General features: G+C 37.1%; 1 protein-coding gene across 1 annotated transcript; it reads right to left on the bottom strand.

Moving 5' to 3' along the window:
• Positions 1 to 1373: 1373 nt before the first annotated feature.
• Positions 1374 to 9283, bottom strand: LOC113331356 (F-box protein CPR1-like). The gene is made up of 4 exons (XM_026578070.1): positions 9253 to 9283; positions 9082 to 9157; positions 2297 to 2404; positions 1374 to 1950 (listed from the first exon to the last, which is right to left on the bottom strand). Exons 1-4 carry the CDS (start codon positions 9281 to 9283, stop codon positions 1374 to 1376), a joined length of 792 nt encoding a protein of 263 aa, XP_026433855.1.
• Between the last annotated feature and the right edge of the window lie 12187 nt (positions 9284 to 21470).

Below are 21470 nucleotides of genomic sequence, written 5' to 3'. Positions count from 1 at the left end.
AATTCCCTGCAGTCATTTCTTGAAATATTTTCAGAGTTGTGGGGATACTGAACCCTGAAGGTAACCTCTACAAGAGATACTTCAACTCTCAGAGGTAACCTCTAAAAATAACAGAAAACTGAGCAATTTGATAATATACATCAGGAAAGTGGTGTTCAACTTATAAGTCAGCTGCTAGATGTCAAAGCATGGAACGGAGTGGAAATGTGGAAGTTATTTGAAATCATAAACATCCAAAACATTTAAAAAAAAAAGATTGAAGCACAACAGATACAAGTATGGCCTGATATCTCTGGAGTCTGGATTGCACCAGAATACACGACCTAGACATATTGGCATCTATAGTACGTGATATACAAATCACATAGGGGTGTCGTGCTACTGACCCTAAATAAACTGGGTGATCCAAATAGGAACTTTCTCATCAACTGAACCGTTGTAGTATGATTATGCTGCCTTACACAAGAAACTCAAGAAGTACAAGTGAAACAAGCAAACTTAACCATATTAAATACCTTTGAAGAATCCTTAAGCTGCTCCCTGAGATTCATAACTTGGGTCACAAGTAATTGAATCAAGGGCATGTGAGCAGCTACACCACCAGATCTTCGAGTCGATGTGTAGTTTATCAATTCAGAGATGACTGCAGTAACAACAACAGCAAACAAAAACCTATAGGAATATGTTACCCAGGCAGAAGAACATAACAAACCCTTTGTCAACATCCATGTCAAACTATGTGAAACATTTGCTTGCAGTCTCAAGTTGATCGATAACTCGAAGCATTTATGATACTATGCAACAAAATTGACTAATTTTCTTTTTACAGCTGTAGATAAACTACACATTAGTTAGTTTCACAAAAAGAAGAGCAGCTATCACTATATTTATTGATTGGAAAGAAGGGACTCTTCAAAAAGTGAAAGATTGGCACTATGCATGTTCCATAGACACGTAAATAAATTGAATATTCAAAGTAGATCTTCCTCTAAAATATAGACCGTAACATCAACTTCCAACAGACCGACTCAGGAATTTGAAGGCACCAGTACCAACACAGCATGAGTTCTTATAATTCAGTTAAAAATAAACTACATAGATACATCCCAGTACAATTATCAAAAACATGAGAATTAAAAAAAGATCAGTCTCTTTATCTGAGTTTCTAGTTCGGGCTAATGTGTCTGCAGACCTACTCTTACGTTCTCCCACCACCTAAGTACCAGAGTTCAAAGAAACTAAGCTTTCACAATAAGCCTCGGCGTTACTGAAACGAACATTGTCGATTTTCAGTTCTCTAGCACTTCCGTGTTTTGGGTCATACATACTAGAATATCTTCACTCAAGAGTAGAATCTCATCGTTTTTGAAAGACTACACAAGCCAAAAATATTTCTGTTCATTGATAATACTCTCATGGGCAATGACATAACGCTTAGTCCAAGATTCTTGAACTCCGTAATCCAGCATCTCCCATACTTCAAACTTAACACCGTTAACATCTGACCTGACAAGTAAGCAAAGGCACCCTTGCAACACACCTACACACATATCCTTATTCAACTTCGGGATTTTTCTTGGTAGTTGCATTTCTTCGAAATTCTCACCACTGATATCCAAAGAGAGTAATAAAAAATTGTATTGACCTAGCGCTAACCAATGAAGGTTTCCATTAACAAGTACCCCAGAAATATGCATATAACAAAACAGATAAGGTATGGTTTTCTCAGTTTTCCATAAATTTGATGCTAACGAATAGACTTGGACTAGAGTAGTATCCTTGCTTCCAGGAGCTTCTACACCTATTGCCAACTTGTAATCATCAGTCTTGTGATCATAACCAAAGCCATGTATGCAAACATTGCCTCTATTAAATCCAATTGGTGATTCAGGTAATTTTTTATATTCTCTTGTGGCTGGGTTCCAAAGACATAATAAGTCCCTATTACCACTAATAAAATTAAGCAACCATATGCAAATTAGACCGTTACTTGAACCCAAGAATCCACCCCACTAAATTAGCAAAGAATTGAATGGTTGACCCATTTTAATAACAACATCTTTAATTTCACACACAGGTAATGATGGTAATGAATCATAACCTATGGAGTAAAGGTGAATACTGGCTTTAAGCATGATAATAGGCTTATTTTTCTGAACAGCAAGATGGGTTTTAACGAAACCAGAGGTTGAGATTAGGGCATGCCAGTTCTTGCAAACACACTTGCAAGTTAATACGGATTCACTGGTAATCTTAAGAGAAATTCATTTTGTATCTCTTCTGAAATTGACATTACTGTTGTTCTTCTTCCGCCACTAAATTTCCATATAAAACGTCTATAAAACCATTTCTGTTCTTGGTGTTCCCCTGATTAAGCTGATCTTGAGCTTCTTTTTCAGCAAGTCTGGAGAACACAGAACTCTCAGTACAGAAAATGTTCAAAACTCAAAGCCCCTTTTTGACGAGTTCAGAACACTGAAGAAGATGAAGAAACCTAGGTTTTTGAAGGAACTCAAAGCCCCTTTTTGACGAATGAAAATTCCAAAAACGTCATCTAAAGTGGAACGGAGGGAGTACATTTTAAGTCGTTGCGAAACCCTTGAATGATTATTACCTTTTATAATTTCAATTTCTTTTGGAACTTTTACTTACACCTCATTTACATCATATTTCTACACAATAGTGTAAAGAAGGTGCGAGAATAATATTTTTATCTCCCCTAGCTTTTAAGACTTGGAAACACTTGTCTTTAGCTATGGCTTAGCTGGGGGCACTATGACTTGGTACTTCTTCGAGAGGAAGGGTTGCAATGTGCAAATAGTTGTTGATCTCTTTGGCTCAACAACTTTTCTAATAGCTAGTATTGGCAATTTACGTGCTTGTAGCAGCCATTTAAAGATAGAGGGCACTTGCAAGGATTGTACCAAAAGACTTGTGCATAAGAATGATTCTTTTGAAACTTTGACACCTGTCATCAAGGAGTCTAAAGGCGTGCAAACAAAAGTAGACAAGTCGGCTTACTTCTTTCCTAATAAACTAGAAAAACATTCATTGATGAATTGTGGCACTAAATATACTCATTCACTGGGTGACTAATGGTTTTGAAACTAATTGTGTAAATGCTTGAGAATTCGATTTCTGTGTATTTTCTTTCTTTTTTTTTTGTCTTGTTTCGGACCTTCTACAGTCTGTGTATATTGCATTTTTAACTACCTCCTTCATAGGCAACATTCTCCACCACCATGTTCAAAATTAAATTTCCTGATTTTGTGATGTAACAGTGAATTATTAACCTTGAAAATTGTACAAATTGGTAATGAATTAGGTGATGCATCTTTCACGAAAAATGTTTGTCTACTTATTTATTACGACATATTAAAAGGACTAACGGGCTAAATGCTCCGAGTTATGGTCTAAGAGATATGGTCATTGGTAGGGCTGAACATGGTTTCGGTTTTTTGCTGGAACCGTACCGAACCAGACCAATTAGGAAGAAACCAAACCGAACCATTTACTAATGGATTGGTTATGGCGTAGAAAATGGAAAATCGATAGTGTTGGTTTTGGTTTGGTTTGACCTCTAAAACCGAACCAAAAACCATTGAAAACCGATTAATTTTTAAACTTAGTTTCTACAGTTGATTTACAAGTATTAGATTCTACCCATTGATTTAGAGGATAAATAGAAATCCTAAATCTAATATTTCATTATGATACTCTCCCTCTTTCTCTTTCTCATTCTCTCAGTCGCCTCCCTTCTCCACCCCAACTACAGCAGCCAGTGCTGCTACTCGACTTTCTTCTTTCCGTCTTCCTTCTTTTTTGTTTGTCATTAACTAAATTAAGATATATTATATATCTTCTTTTGATCTCTAGATTTAGAGTAAGCTTTAACTATTCTTGATATTCTTTTTATTTATTTTTTGTCTGTAAATTTTTGTAAACCAATACTATCTGCAGCTACGATTTTTTTTCTGTAAATTTGTGTAATTTTTATTTTTGGTTTGACATAATTATTGGTTAACCAAAAACCACTGGGAAAAACCGAAACCGGCTGGAACCATTTGGAAACCGAACCAATGGTTAATAGATTGGTTTGGTTTAGATTTTTAGAAACCGATAGTATTGGTTTCGGTTTTATTTTGGCTAGAAACCAAACCAAAACCGACCATGAACAGCCCTGGTCATCGGAGTGCATCAAATTCCCACTTCGAATGAAATCTCTAGAGTCCCTGTGCTGAAAACTGTCAAAGAAAAAAAGAATTTTTCTGCGTCTGATTTTTTTTTTTAATCCATTCTGAGACTTGGAAAAACTTAAAAGGAGAAACTCCTACTACGACATGTAGGGCTGTACATGGTTCGGTTTTTTATCGATTTTTGGCAAAACCTAAACCGAAACCAAAGTACTCGGTTTTCCAATAATGAAAACCAATTAAACCATATAGCCTATTCGGTTTCATTGGTTTCGATTTCTACTCGGTTTTGTTAAAAACCATACGGTTTTTGGTTAACCGAATGATTTATAAACAATAATGTGTCAGTGCTTTATAGTTTACACAAACAGTACACCCAATACTACAAGCGGCAGAAAAGTTTGTTGGCGACATATCAGAGGCATAAATGACGAGCAACTAAAATGACAGCAAAAGGCTTTAACTCGAATAATCCTCCTAAGAGTCCTAACCATTCATTAACTAAAATTCATCAGTGTGAAAAGATTCATTCTGCTATGGTCACTATTAATCGTCTAACCAATTGGTTTTTGGTTCGGTTTTGAGATAAAACCTAAACCGAAACCAATATTATCGGTTATCTGAAACCGAAAACCATTAATAAACCATAGCAATATGGTTTCGGTTCGGTTCGATTTCGGTTTCGATTTTCGGATCTGATTCGGTTTTGTGCAGCCCTAACGACATGCAGAACTAAAAAAAATAAAAACAAAAGGGATGGAAATACAAAATCGATTGGGTTACCTCTTATTTAAAACTTAGTGTAACGTTCTCAACTTGACTTTCTATTATCTTGTATATCAACAGTCTAAAAAATCTGAAGATCCACCCAAAATTTCAGAAAACAATATGGATTTCCAATAATAATACATTCGCATAAATAGTCACATATAATAACATAATAAATGAAACTATTATCACGTAGAAGTTATCCAACATTTAATTATTTCTACACCAACGAGCGAATATAAACAAAAGTAACGGGAACTTTTAAATATTCGTCATGGAGAATATATGGTGTTACTTAGGAATATACGGTGGATACTTAGAAGCAAAAAAATCTGCTAGAACATTAGAAGCGTGCAATGGTAATCCCAAATTACGTACCTCTCTTAAGAGTTAGTTTAACAAATCTTTGAGAAAATACTTCTAGTTTGAGAAGATCATCACTAAATAAAGATTTATTAAAGGGGTTAGATAAACATTTACGGTATTCTTAGCATCCTTGAAAAACTCTATTGATTCTCCTATACCACAAATATCGTCAACCTGATTCAAGCTCCCCATGAAACCATTCTTCGTTAGATTCTTCTTAATAATCCGGATATAGCCTTGGTAAATCTATTCGAAGTACTTGAAAGAACAAAAATCAAAAGAAAAATATTTTAAAAAATCGGAAAATTAAAACAGATTTAAAAACTTAAACTACGACTAGAAAATCAATAATATCAAGTAAAGTATATCATTCCACGACAGTGACACCAAACACTTGATCTGTTGGAAAACAAACTCATGTTTTACCGCAAATGCACATTGTCTAAATGACTAGATCGATGTCAAGTTTACTCAATAACCCAACTAGTTTTGGATACATCATAGACTGTTACTGCTTCAAAAAAAAATCATAGACCGTTAATTTTGAGGGATATGAAGGCTCACTTAATAGGCAAATTTTAAACAGAATAAAATTGTTAACCAAACATGCAATTTACTAAAACCTAATAAAATAAGAAAACTAAAAAAGATCGCCCGAGATTTCATTACGGACCAAAAAAAAAAATAGAATGTAGCTTTAGGAAAAAAGATTTTTTTGGGACCATCCCGTTTTCGAGGGGACCATTCCGAAATTTGAAATTAGGTCATTACGAAGTAAATATGAAAGCCTCTGACCTCATGTATCTTAGTTAATGGCTGAAATACCCTTTCTTAGTTAGTGGTTAATAATTAAGTTAGTAAAAATAAATATATTATATTATGTTAGTAAGATTATATATATTTGAGTTATTATTAGTATAAAAGAATTAAGATTAAAGATCATTCAAAAGAGAAGAAGGAGAACTAGAGTTTTAGAAAAAAAAATTCAAAAATTAGGTTTTGAGATTCTTGTATTCAAAATGAGTGATTCGAAAGACAATTTGATTCGAAAGACAATTTAAAGAATTGTTAATCTTTGATCTTCACAGTGATATGGTAATGAGTGATTTGTGAATATGGAGACTTTTAAAAGTTAGATCGCAAAATAGTTATAGGTTCAACTAAGAAAACAAAAGTACCGGTAGCCGGACATCCTCTTTAATGGTGTGTGGACTAGGTTATTCGGCTTGGAGAAACAAGAACAGCTAGACGAATTCTCATTTAGTATTTAACAGAGTTATGTTCGGCAATGTCGAGTCCACCATGTTTCTAACTGAATCTAAGATAGAACTAAAACATACATTTACAAAAAGTTCGGCTAGAAACTAGAGGTTCGGCTAGGAAATTAGAAAGTTCGGCTAGGTCGACTAGAGTTTTTTCACAAAATTCCTAGTCGAACATCTCTCTGCAACTTCAGTTGTTATGATTACTACTCAATTTATCAATCACAAATGCATAAAGAAGATATGGGTTAGTCGGAAAGTACTTATATACAAATTTCTAAAATCCGGATCTTTCTTTATAATAAGAGACCCCAAGTCGCCACATGTCAATCCCACGGTGATTCTTGATTTTGATGAAGCCACTTAAACACTAACTATCCATGTTATCGTTTTCTGATTGGCTAATCTTATAAGACACTTCCCTATGGGCAAACCCAACAATAACTTAACATTTAAAAGACACAGTAAGGAACTCCTACAGTCAGTTAAATTGTCTAATGGATGCAATTTCACAACATGACTTTTTACAACCAACAGTTACAAACTCTCAAATGTTCAGCGGATACAATATATAACCACACCACCAACAGTTGCCTCATTAGAAAAAACATCTCTTTATATTGCTGCCATAACCACCCAAAAACAAAGTGCTCCATTTGGATCAGATGAAGTGAAACTTGCGAAGAAAGTCATTACAACGAACCAAGTGCTGAGAGGTTAGTTTTTCATTCATCATAATTGACTTTGCAAATGTTTTCAGAGTAACAAACCTAATGTTTCCAGACTAATAATCCTATAGATACAAAGTTTTATACAATAGATGAAGGTAAAATGAATCGGAGAATTTGACAGCCTTTAGTAATAGTGCTAGATCAACACTATTTGAAATGAAGGTACGTACGAAGGATAAAGTAATTGTCATCCCGCCATCATAAGACAACTTACAGTAAACGTATTGAAAGCAATCGTATGTATTATGGGAAGACGGGAACTGAAAGAGAAGATGGATTAATGAAACACAAGTTAAGTGTGTGAAATCAGGATTCTTTGGCGTAAAGGTATAAATGAATGAAAAACTTCTTCTAATCAATTTCCATGTCGGTATACTGTCATCATCTCTCATTTGACCAATCTCTTCACGTTGGACACATCTCTTTCCATAAAACTTCCATAACAGACAACTAATACAAAAGACGCCATATTACCCAAGCGTCTCTTCCAATAAATATGTTTGCTAAAATGGTTGGTGGGTAATTTGTAAAAAAGGACAAAAAGACGTGAAGTATTGCTAGTAGACGATCGACACACTGCTACCAGACGATAGAAAAGATCCAATTTTTTCACTAGCGGCATGAAACAATGAAAATAATCTTATCAAAATACTACATGAAAGTAATGTTGGAGAAAAATGAGTTTTTAGTTTAAATATTTTGGTCTTCGTGTTGTTTGATCTTAGGACCATTGTAGTCGATCTCGGATTCCGGTTTGTCTCGGTCCCGAGCGAGACACTGGTACAACGTTGTTTCGGGGAGATTCCGTTTCCAAATCTCGATGTAATCTCGGTTCCAACTTTTATATATATAATTAAACCATGATCCCAAAAAAGTTCTCAATGTTTTCAGATACCTGTTGCTGCTGTATGCATATAAACTAGAGTATAATTTACTTGAGTAATGGCCTTCTAATTAAAAAGTATGGTTGTTTTTCATCATCAACACCTTTTGATCGTTCAAGGATATACTAGTAGAACATGTACATGTATACAAGAGAAAGTTAGAGAATCTCTAGTCACAGAAGTTACGTGATATTGCGTGTATGTAGGTAACGGTGTCGATGAATGACTGACAGAGTCCCCATAAAATGATGATAAGATGGTGTTGCTGTTGGTTTAGTCGATGGTTGGGTTACCTATTGAGTCCAAGACGGCAAACAAATGAACCAGAAGAGATAAAAAGGTGGCGTTAAGAGTGAAAGATCGTCTTTTACCTGTTAACTCTAACAACTTTTTTCTTTCTCCCTGTGTATGACCTCGGCCGGAATTCCGGTTCATTTTGTCCAATCTCGGCCGGAATTTCGGTTACTTTCCGGGTATTTTCCGTCCCGACGGAAAGTTGCATTTCGTGTTACGTTGGTCCGGAAACGGAATTTCCGGCGAAATTCCGGCCGAGATGGCCGAAATTGACTACATTGCTTAGGACCTAAGGGTTTTATGGATGCTCACTCATTAAAAGTGTTTGCTCTATAATCCCAGGACGTAGTAATAGCAAGAATACGTGCAAAGATATAATAGTCGACGAAAAAAGACCCGGATAAAACACGACCACTAACCTTTATCCAAGTTTAGGGCATTCCAAACCAGTTTTTGTTTCCTTTCGTTGAAAACAAAGATATACCAAATTATACAGAGACGTAGCCTCAACCAGAGAGAAAAAAAAGGCAAAAGCTTATAATAACGCGGGAGCACTTTGCATTTAGGGAAGAGCAAAGATTACCTGAATGCCTCGTTGTAGTTCAGGGAGGTTGTCTGTTCCAATAGTATTTGGCTAAAGAGTCCAAATTGATCATTCGCTGGAGAAAAACGGAAAAACAATTAAAGCATAACTTTACAATGGTTTTAAAAAAAAACACATTACATACGTTCGTCGAAAAAAGGGATTATTTACCATCATCTCTTAGTGAATGGAAGAAATACATGTTACAACACTATCATGATGCAATAGCCATATGCAGATTTATGGGACCTCCTGATTTGTTCATAAGTTTCACATATGACGCGATATGGCCACAAATAAAACCGCCTCTGAGTTTGATAATGTCTCGAAGGTTTTCATGATTAAATTAAATCTAGCTAATGAAGGAATTTGGGAAAAGTTGGGGCAGGTAAGCAAACTACATTATCTAACTTAAAATAAAGAATGTTGCGTGGATGTTGTCTTACTTATCTATTTCTTTTCAAAATTTTACACCATTAAATTTCAAAAGCGAGGGCTTCCCAATGCGCTAGTTTTGTTGTCCTTATACATCACAAAGATAAAACAAAGTCGCTTTCAGACGATGACAAAATCATACCAGCAGGAATATACCAAATAAAGTTGCGGACTCAAAGGATACGTGGTTGTAATTCAAATTAATAAAGTAGGGTAAGTTAATACCAATTTACGCTGAACGAGTTATACACTCTTGTATAAAATAATTATGGAAGTGAAAGAGGAAAGAAAAAGAGAGGAGAAGAGTTTAAAATGAAAATCAGTTAAGAGAAAAGATTGTATTTGTAGTTGGAGGAAACCCCACGGTACATCCAAATAACAATCCCTAAATATAAATGGATTTAAACCATAAAATTCATAAGATATAACTCAAACAAACTATCATAAGAATATATGAAAGATCTATGCCACGATTATTACTAAAACTTTATTCCATTGAGAAGATGACGATCTTATTTAGATTGATGAAATATTACAAGTATAAAAAACCTCACCAACACAACTTTCTCAAAGGACTTTTCTCTCACCAATACCTTAAGAACCCTAAAAAACTCAACCCCTCTTACACTGCTCTTTCATCCCTTAAAAATATAGGCATTTTGCATAATGGATGACAACTCATAATCTCCTTCGCCAAGTAGTTACACCTTTCACGTGAACCATACTCTCCTCGCCAGGTAGTGGGTGAAAACTCATGTTTTTCTTCGTCGATTACTCATGCTTTTCTTGTGACTTTGGCTTTCCTCACCATTATTGTAGCTTTCTTGCAATACAATCTATCTTCGCCACCTACTTATTCATCTGTCATTATCAGTACTTGCCTGACTTCTCGGCCCGTCTCATTGATGTCCAACTTCCCTTCTGAATATGGTCATTGGATTAATTCGTACACTTTACAGGTGCCCCGTTCTTGCTGTAGATGGTGGATTTTCAACAAAGACTAAAATCGTAAAATCATGATACTGCATGTTTCTGACCCGAATTCAGGAACACATGTGACGATTCATATTTTACGATCCGTGAACCGTTTCACCATCTCTGGCTGAGCGAACATTCCTATCAGATCTATGATGAATATGTTTCTCGAAAGGCCTCCCCGGCTGAGCGTTCGATGCTTCACATATTTCATCATCACTTATACGTAGAATCTTAATGATTGGGCGGTTCCCTAGACATGATGTTTGTTAGGGAGCTTAATGCCTTCAAGACGTCTTGATGCACGTTGTTCCCTGACTACGTAGAGAGACCCATCTCTACATAGAATCTTAATGATTAGGCGGTTCCCTAGACATAATGTTTGTTTGGGAGCTTAACGCCTTCAGGACGTCATGCCGTTCGATGTTCCCTGACTACGTAGATAGACCGTGTATAGAATCTCTTAATGGTTGGGAGGTTCCCTAGACATAATGTTTGTTATAGAGCTTAACGCCTTCAGGACGTCAGGCCGCTCGTTGTTCCCTGACTATACACACCACAGAACGAATATGATGCTTCAATTATCTCATATATCAATTCTGCAAATAGATTAATTCTAGCGTGACATTCATTCACTAAATTCCTAGAAAATAATCTATTATATCTCACTACTTCGTTCCCTGAATCCCCCAGCTGGATTTCATGGATTATTAATAGATACTCAACTCATTTTATTACTCTGTTTCATGAATCACTCATTCTCAGCCGAATTTCATGAATTAGTAATAATTACTCAACAAACGGGCATCTGGACCATCACCGAGTAAGCCCCGAGAAAATGTGCAAGTGTACTTGACAACAATGCACGAACGAGCACCCAAACGCACGAACGATCGTTCGAAAACATGGACAAACGAGAAACTTATGAACAAAATAATATAATAAAATAAACAAAAGGCGCGGGACCGGGCCCACCTGCCGCCCGGTCCCCCTCTCCCATTATTTTATTTATTTATTTTAATTTTTTTTCCTCATCTTATCGAAACTCCTTCATTTGAGAAAACTCCCTCGTTTGAGCGAAACTCTTAGTTTTTTCCATACTTTCATCGAACAAAAATAGGAAATGTGTCCTGGGTCCGGGCCACCTAGCCGGACGGCGATACCTTAGCTGTGGCTGGTCCCACACCTCACAATCCCTTATTTTCTCATATTATTATTTCCATCATCTCATGGAAGTATGGAACTCCATCGTTTGGGCGAAAACCCTAGTTTTTCAATATTTTCTCAAATATTGCTCAAACCACGAAAAAGCCAAAAATCCAAATGGTCACCTGGTCGACTAGGCTGCTCACGTCAAATATTAAAATATTGTTATTTTAATATTTTCAAAATACCGGTCACATGAGCGAAGTTCTACTCGCTCATTCGAGCAAAATTGAGAGTTTCAACCAAGATCAATCTCTTCTGAAAATCCAAGATGTTTCTCAAACGTGCACCAGGAAAATACCAAAACTCTCAGGACTAAGACAAGGACGTTACGGTGACACGGGCGTGCTGCCTTGACCGACCAAGTCCGACCCTAAGGCTTTCAATGAGCCGGTCCCTCTCATCTTTATAATTTTGACCTAATTTGCTATCAATTGCTCATATTGGGTGAAAACTCTCTCAACCGACTTGGGACTCGCTTAGTTGACCTGCAGATGGTCCCACGACCACCAAGGGCCGGTCCCATGACCCCTTGGTCGATCCATCATCTCTCCATAGCCATGTTTTACTACCTAACGCTCACACGAGCACTATTTTAATAAATGATTAAACCAGCGTTTGATCGTTCTTTCACCAACTGGTCAACAAAAGACTTTGGTGCATGCTCACTCGAGCACTTTGACGCTGCATGGTCTACCATCATCCTATGTAGTCGGTCCCTCTTTCACTCAATGACCCATTTTCAGTAAATCAACAATTGATCAAAAATTATGGTTTCAAAAAAATACTCTGTAAATCATAATTCTGAGCAAGTTCGAACACTAATAATTTTATGATCCATCGATCAACATCTGGATTAAAAATATTCGGTCAGGCTACCAGTATTTAATATTTTATTGGGTCACGTTACTAATGATTCATCGAATGAGAAATACTTGCTCAGTTGCTCGAATATTGATCCAACTATCAATACTCAGTAAACATTGATTCAACTATCAATATTCAGTAATTTACTGATGCTCGAACATTGATTCAACTATCAATATTCAACGATTCATCAGACAATATTTGCTCAGAAGAGCAATATCAACATCATTCATTCGACAACTATATGTCCCAGCAGACATGTTTAATTCATGAGTCCTAGAGCATTTAAAAATCATGCTCGACTAAACAATACTTAGACTCATCGTCTATTCAAGTTAACGACTGACTAATCAAATACACGTCTGCTTTTCAGACTCCTCGTTCGTGAGACATTACATGGAGGATATTAATTAGGTTTTTGGTCTGGCGGCCTACAACACGTGTGTTCATCCACGAAGAGAAATGTGAGTAAGTCGTGCAAGAAGTTGAGGGAGTTAGCAAAGTAGTGGATGGACAATCAACCAAGTCTCCGCACGACCTGGAACTGGTTAATACACGATTTCCCACTTTCTCACTCTTCACTCAAGCAACCGTCACACTTACTGGAGATCAATGTGTCTACTATTCTGGCAATATAAATAAGTCTTTGAATCCACGATTGAAAGACAGACAATTTTTCGAGCAATCACTCTCAAGAATTCCATCAATCGACCAGAATTTATTCGAACTCAGCAGTTCACGGAAAACTTGCAGAAACCTTAAACACATTCATAATCCTTGATCTTCATTGATCTCACACACTTGTCAGCTTCCCTCCTACAGATCAACCCTCTTCCCTCTTTGTGGCCGAATTGACTCTGGAACGACCATTGTCTTGGTTTAGGCCGGAGTCCTACAGATTGATCTCTCGAACTCAAAGCACTCCCGTGTAGTGCATCTGTTTGAGGTTAGGAAGTTTGCTCGGTTGGGGAGCCTCCGTCCACAAGGTCGTCTCTTCACTTCCTGGAAAAAAAAAATCGTTTTTCCCACCTACAGATTGGTGACCACAGTGGGAGATTAATATCTCTGTTGCAATCTCAAACTTTCACAGAATGGTTGATCTTAGGTCAGGTTCAGTTACAAATCCTAACACAAACAACGCTAGCACTAGCAACAATAGTGGTACTCCAGAAACCACTCCTCCTCAAACCAACATTGGAGATCATCCCCTGTTCGGCCGATCTTTTGAAGAAATCAGAGAATATCCACCTACCATTGCCGATCTCATGAAGGTTTAGGAAATTCTTGCCAAGAATCAGACAGACATGGCGGCAACACAGAAGAGTTGTGCACCTATCTCAAGACTCTGACAGACAAGATGTCATCCAAGCAAACTCAGCCTCAACGCCAGTCATACAAAGGAAGAGCTAAGGAAACATCTTCAACTGCTGATCCTGAAATCTCCCCAATCCACATCATGGAAGATGATGAAGCCTGCAATGACCCACCAGCAAGGGAATCAGAAAGTTTCATCACTCGAGAAGATTTTGAGCGCTTTCTTGAGGATCGTGGAAAAGACAAGACATCAGTTGTCCATCTTCACCAACCTCTATATCCTTTTAATATACAGAGAGTTCCTCTTCTGAAAGGTTATACTTTTCCAACATTCACACTTTATGATGGACCAAGCAATACTCGAGAATATGTCTCTCGGTTCTTGGAATCATTGGGCGAGCATGAGTACAACCATGTTGTCCGCTTAAAGGAGTTTTCAAAATCCTTAACCAGCTGAGCATACACATGGTACAACAACATCGCACCAGGAAACATCACTAGTTGGGGAGAATTGATTAATGCTTTCTGCAGAAAATACTTCTTCGTTTCAGAATAGGTCACCCTCTCAGACATGGGAAAAATGTTTCATAGGAACAATGAACATCCCAATGATTACGTAAAAAGGTTCAGAGTCCAAGCTTTGTCATGATCCAAATGTCACTGAACAACAACTCGTAGACTTGTGCAACAACGGAATGACCTCAGTATACAGAGTTTTACTAGAAAATCTCTGATTCCGTACTTTCTCAGAACTTCATGAAGCAGCCAAACGATTAGCGACTACTGTACCTTCTTTAACGGAAAGAGAAAAGTCTGTGAAGGTCGAGGAACCTCGTAGCATATGACGCCTGGTCAACAATCGATACGATCTCCAACCTTCAAAAAATGTTGTTGCTGAAAGGAATGAAAGGAAAGCCGAGACACATCATCAAATTGCTTCTCCAACATCTCAGGCTCCTCCGAATGCGCAAATAAAAGATAACCAATCCTGAAATGCACAAACCTCGACTCGGCATCAACGAACGGGGAAATGATCAAACGGGGATTCAAACTTCCCTCTTCCCATTGAAGAAGTGATCGAGTTACTGGAAGTTTGGGTTCAAGATGATGCAATCAAATTGTTGTTCATCAGGAGAGAGCCAACTGAAGAAAAAAATGGAGAATCCCAGGTATTGTCACCTTCATAGATTCATCACTCATCCAACAAGTGACTGCAATATTTCGAAGCACATATGCAAATAGAAAGGTTGATCCATAATAGCTTCAACTGGTGACTGAAGGAGTACACATGACCCTCTCCTAATCAAGACCTGCACTCTCTCTGAACAACCTATCAAAGAGGCAGTTCAATCCTTGGTCGAACATATAAGTGAATTGCTATATCTTTCGAAGGCACAAAGGAGAGACATGTTCACAACACCGAATCACATCGTGTCAGACGTATTTCCATCCCAGAAATACTCCATGAACCTTCATCCACATACAAGGAGATGCGTGAATGGGGACTGTTTACCACAGCCCATCTTAGAGGAAATGAATTTGGAAGAATTTTGATCGATACTGACGCCGTCATAAAAAACATTCCACTGAAAACCCTCAAATCCACAGGCATTACTCGAAAAGAAGATACTCATGCTCCCATGTCAATCAGAGACCACGAAGGAACGCTCAGAGATACTTATGGCTACATCACTCTCAAAGTGAACATAAGTTCAACCTGGACAGAAACCAAGTTTCACATAATCAGGAAGGTACAGGATATGACATGATCCTCGAACGAGCGTGGATCCATGCTGAAAAGAGGGCTACTGAGAAAGCGTTTTTGGTTGCACATCTCTCCAACGAAGAAAGTTCTGATCCAGAAGATTAGTCGGGCATTCTATTATCAGAGCACTTGGAGAAATTTCGAACTTTGACGAGGTTGAATCAAAAACCTACAAAGGATGCAATAGACATTCGTCAAGAGGTTCCGCACTCAGGAAAGTCTAATTCCTCCCATGTATATGTCATTTATTTCCTCACATGTTATCCTAGCATGGGGACTCAATTCTGCTAGTGACCCTGTTATTGCAAGACGTTATAAATGGGTAGGTTCACCACATTAATATTTTAACAAGTGGTTGAATCTGAAACTTCTCCGAATCAAGCATCACACTAAGACATTCATTACTGAGGTGATGTCCAAGCATGGCAAAAAATGATGCGTGTCGTAACCACAACAAATGAATCGAGATATTTTCCACTAATTAAATAAATAATATAGCGGTAGTAAGGATCGTTCCCACGGAGAGCTGTGTAATTGATAAGTTATTTGAATCAGCAAATATATAATTAAAGGGGATTGGTATAATTAAAATAAAAAGAATAAAAATAAAAATAAGATGAAAGGGATGATCAAGGAGTCCTTCGTCGTTACCAAACGTTGACTCTCATAGCATACTTATCTATCTTTCTTCAGAACCATTCATCACCAATCGTAGGATTGCAGGTACGCTTAGTTATCCCCCAAACTCCTCCTATCACCAGATAACATGTACGCTTAGCCACCGAATTCTATCCAACTGAGCCGCCTTGAGGTACGCTTACAAGGTGTAACTCAACCGAACGCTTTAGGCTTTGTGAATTTAGGTTTGATCCCAGCAGTTAAACTCAGTACGCTCGGTTCACTTACTGGTGTTGTCTTCACACATGATTGCTTCACAGAATCCCTCTGCAATGTCTCACGTTCTCTAATTGTGTAGGAGATGCACGACAATTACGGATCGCTCCAAATATATACTAGCAATAGAACAATCAATAGACTAATCTAATATGCATCCCAAATCAATCTAAGAATCATTCATAAACCCTGAATATAGAAAAGACAATCGATGTTGATTAAAACTTCAAATAGATTTATATAACTAATAAAGCTTCACTCTAGCACATTGAATTCATCATTAATCAACAAAGGTTTAGCTTCTCATGATTACACAATTACCCGGTTTCCCCCTAAAGGGGTAAACCCTAGAATATATTATGAAGAACAAAAGTATAATATGAGATGAGATATCTTATTAAGGCTCTGGATGTCTTCTTATATATAACTCTCAAAGTTAGGCTTTAGAATCCTTCTGGGGCCGTGTTTCATTGAGCTAGAAGTCAATTTCGCGTCCAAATATGTCCCAAGAAGTCGTCAGGTTCTGCTCATAACTTGCCGACCTTTCCCGGACGAACCTGATAAGTGAAAATTACTCCAGGCGAGTGTTAGGTTCGGCTCACTTGATTAGATTGGTTTTGAGCCTAACATCCTCCTGTATACTCTTCGAAAATATTGATTTTTAAGCTCCAGGTTAGGCTGACTCGAGCTGATGAAGTTATCAGCCGAACCTCTCTCTGTAACTTCAAGTATTTCAACCTTGTTTCGCCCATAACTTCTTCGTCCGAACTCGGAATGACCTCATTCTTTTTGCGTTCTTTTCTTATTGTCGTTATCTTAAAGATGATATTAAGAACTCTTAGACTTGAATGAGACGAATTGGTATTTTGGCCTTCCTTCATTCATAGACTCCACTTCCTTATTTATTTAAGCATTTTATAGCTCCTTCTTGGATGATTCACCTGATATGACTCATAAAATAGAAAATAATCATAATAACAAGTAATATGCAAGAATTATAGCTAAAACAAGTATGGAATTTCCACTCTAAACATGTAAATTAAGCACCTATCAAATTCCCCCACACTTAGCTTTTGCTAGTCCTTGAGCAAACTACCTAACATAAAATACAACAACTCCATGTCGTCGAGGATACATATGCACTTAGCTAATGCAACATGCATTTAAACCCCTAGGCGTCCCTAGTGGACGAGTTATAGTCTCGTGAGGTCTTACGATAGATATACCCACAAAACCTTCTCCAACTTCAAAGCGTTCCAGCTTCCCAAGCATCCAAAGAGCTACGAGGACATAGAGTTTCTGCATTCTAGTAATAAGAAATTAGAAATACCAAAGAACATATTCTCATTCTTAAATGTTGAATGAGAAATAACCACACCATAATGAGAGAACACGTGTTTGAGAGCGATCAATAAGCATTTCGCCTCGACTTCTGCCTCACTTAAAAGGATTTTATGATAGTTGCACTCAATAAGACGGCTTTTTTATGGGTCTCACATGTGTTCATGTAGGAATGAAGCGAGAAATCCTGCACACGTTGAATGGTGGGAAGGAAACCTTCCGAATAATTTCTGGAGACTCCACAAAATCGTGGAAAATAAAGATATTTTTCTGATAATCTCTAAGAAAGGAAATCAACCATTATTACAAGGATGGGAGTACTTACCACCTTCACATGCGATTGCAGTGATGAAATCTCCACTCTCACAGCATCCAATAGAAACGTAGTCTTCAGCTCGTCTTCTTCATCTTCTCGGTCTTCGTCTTCGGTCTTCAACTGTTGATGATAAACTCTTGAACTTCGTAGAACTTCGACAATTTATAACTCTTTTCCTCAATTTCCTTGTTGCTTGAAGGTTTTATGCAAAACTTTTGTAAAAGTCTATATGCAAAATATCCAAATACTCCCCCACACTTAAACTCTACATTTTCCTCAATGTAATTGACTCGTCCTAAGTAAAGTCAATATGGGAAATCCTAATATGATATGCAAAAGAAGAAAACTAAAAAAAAAGGATAGGAAATACAATACCTATGGGTTGCCTCCCATTCAGCGCTTAGTTTAACGTCCTCAGCCTGACCCTCTCGTTATCGTCCATACACCAACGATCTGAAAATCTGGTAGTCTCCCAGAAAACAATCTGCAATCTAGTAAACATTAGCAAAAGATATAAATATTAAAGCTATCACTTTATTGAAGTTTCCCCCACACTTAGTCCTTATACACTCGGAAGTGGATAAAGAACATCGAATTCGGGAACTTCAAAAGGTTCTTCAGCTTGGTGAACCTGCACAATGCTCGAATCAAACACATCAAGTGGTAGATACTTAGAAGCAAAATAATATGTTAAAACTTTGGAAGCACACAACTCCAATCCTAAGTGAGGTATTTTCTTAAAAGTCGTGTTAACAACTCTTTGAGAAGCTACTTCAATTGGATGGAAATGATCAATAAATATAAAATTATGTAAAGGATTAGACAAACCTTGTTCTGGATCCTCATCTTTTATCACTGGTGAATTATTTACCTCAGGTATATCGTGGTCCTATATCGAACTCTTAATTTATGCTTCAACCGAAATCTCAGCATCATTGACAAGCTCAAATGGGTCTTCCACAACTTCAATCAATTTGGTTTCATTCTCAATCTCTATCTCGTCAACAACCTCTTCATCGGAATCGAAATCATCTCCTAGGAAGTCTAGTTCATTAGTGCAAATCTTAAAATCATTGTTTGAGTACGTTACACCATTTATAACAAAGGTTATGTCATATCCATTCTCCTCCTTTTGAATAGGCGAGTGATAGTTATAATGATTCGGAGTTGGAATAACTTTACCATTATTGAATGAACTTTCTAAAAGTTGCTCATCTTCATCAGAATTTTCGTCAACCTCATAACCTTCACTATCCCAACGATACTGGAATTTAATTTTTATGGCCCTTTCAATTTCTTGAAGAGTCTCCTCTGATGCTCCATCTTCTTCCAGTTGATTGTATCTCTTATAAAGTTTTCTGATATTTACACGTTTTCTATCATTACTCACAATAGAGTACCTAGACCGCAACTCTTCCCTTTGAATGGGTGAAATATGAGCAATATGAATGGGTTTGGTTACACTATCATAAGTTTTGAGTTCAAACCTCTCTGTCATCTACACATTACTAGAAAACAATTGACCATAAACATAACTATCCTTCTATCCTCGCGATTGTTCACTTACATGCCCATCATAAGGTTGTTAACATGTATGAGAAAATCCATAAGGTTCCATAGTGAAAAAACGGGGGTCTAAAAACCACACCCAATATTACGCTTAGCAATCTGTATAGACTAACTCCAATATAATTTTAAGAGAATCAACTAGACAGTCAGACTCAATCTTAATAAAAAGTATACCAAAGAGTTATATCTCTCTTACCCGATTCAATACTTACTTAAGCAAATAAAAATCTGCGAGTCTAATTGAATACAAGTGAAATCACTTGAACGGTACCAAAGACCAATGTTCAAGGATCAATCAATTTCAATCAACAACCAAAGGTTGGATTTTCCAATTGATCGATTCAACGCACAACCTGTGATATTTCAATTATATAACAAAATATAATGCCGAAAAGAAATAACACAGACACCAGAATTTTTGTTAACGAGGAAACCGCAAATGCAGAAAACCCCCGGGACCTAGTCCAGATTGAACACACATTGTATTAAACCGCTACAGACACTAGCCTACTACAAACTAACTTCGGTCTGGACTATAGTTGAACCCCAATCAATCTCATACTGATCCAAGGTAAAGTTGCGATCCTTACGTCTTTGATCCCAGCAGGATACTACGCACTTGATTCCCTTAGCTGATCTCACTCACAACTAAGAGTTGCTACGACCCAAAGTCGAAGACTTTAATAAACAAATATGTATCACACAGAAAAATCTACGGTAATAGATAAATATGTCTCCCACAGAAATACCTACGAGTTTTTGTTCCGTCTTTTGATAAATCAAGGTGAACAATAACCAATTGATAACCCGGACTTATATTCCAGGAGGCCAGCCTAGAATTATCAATCACCTCACAATAATCTTAATCGACTAGCGAAAGAAGATATTGTGGAATCACAAACGATGAGACAAAGATGTTTGTGACTTCTTCTAATCTTACCTATCGGAGAAATCAATCTCAAGCCAATCTTACGATTGCACTTAGTATGATAGAAATAGCAAGATCAGATCATGCAACTACAAAGAAAATAGTTGGGTTTGGCTTCACAATCCCAATAAAGTCTTCAAGTCGTTAATCTACAGGGTCTCGGTAGAAACATATGGTTAAAGGAGAATCGAATCTAGCTTATACAACTAGTATCACACAAGTTAATATCTTTCAACCGTTAGATCGAAACTTAGCTTGTTACACAAAAATGAAATGCACGTTTATTTAGGTTTGTGTAACCGTACCCAAACATGTACACTTAGTTAGTTCAACATTAGTTAAGCAAATGGTTAGCCCTCTGAGCACTTTCATATCAACTATATTCTTCTTTACCATAACTAGTTCAGATGACTCAAGTGAACTAGTTAGAGAGTTGTTCAATTGCTTAGATCTTATAGAAGTATACAAGATACAATCGAAGCAAAAATGATTTGATTCACTCGAATCGATTCATGAACTTTATAGCCACGGTTTGAAATTATGCATTCCTTATTTTATATAAGTTTAAGTTCACGAATAATCGTTTTTAGAAAATAACCAACTTAAGTACGCATACTGGTACGCGGACTTAAGTACCCGGAATAAGTTTGTTTTCAGTTCACAAACTCCAGCCGAAATTCACATGATGTGAACTTCCGACAGTACGCGTACTGGTACGCGGACTTTAGTTCCGGTTTTCCTGAGCAGCAAAGTACGCATACTTTGGTTCAAGGAATAAG

This window comes from Papaver somniferum, unplaced genomic scaffold (genome assembly GCF_003573695.1).
Source record: "Papaver somniferum cultivar HN1 unplaced genomic scaffold, ASM357369v1 unplaced-scaffold_125, whole genome shotgun sequence".
In the NCBI taxonomy this organism is placed as follows: domain Eukaryota; kingdom Viridiplantae; phylum Streptophyta; class Magnoliopsida; order Ranunculales; family Papaveraceae; genus Papaver; species Papaver somniferum.
Note: the sequence above shows the minus strand (reverse complement) of the source record. Positions and strands in the feature narration are given on the sequence as shown.

Excerpts from the sequence above, each read along its gene's own strand:
- LOC113331356 (XM_026578070.1), bottom strand. The coding sequence starts at position 9,283 with ATGTATTTCTTCCATTCACTAAGAGATGATG. Across the intron at positions 9,158-9,252 it reads CCATTCACTAAGAGATGATG|CGAATGATCAATTTGGACTC; the intron begins GTAAATAATCCC and ends GTTTTTCTCCAG. Across the intron at positions 2,405-9,081 it reads AACTACAACGAGGCATTCAG|ACTTGCTGAAAAAGAAGCTC; the intron begins GTAATCTTTGCT and ends TGTGTTCTCCAG.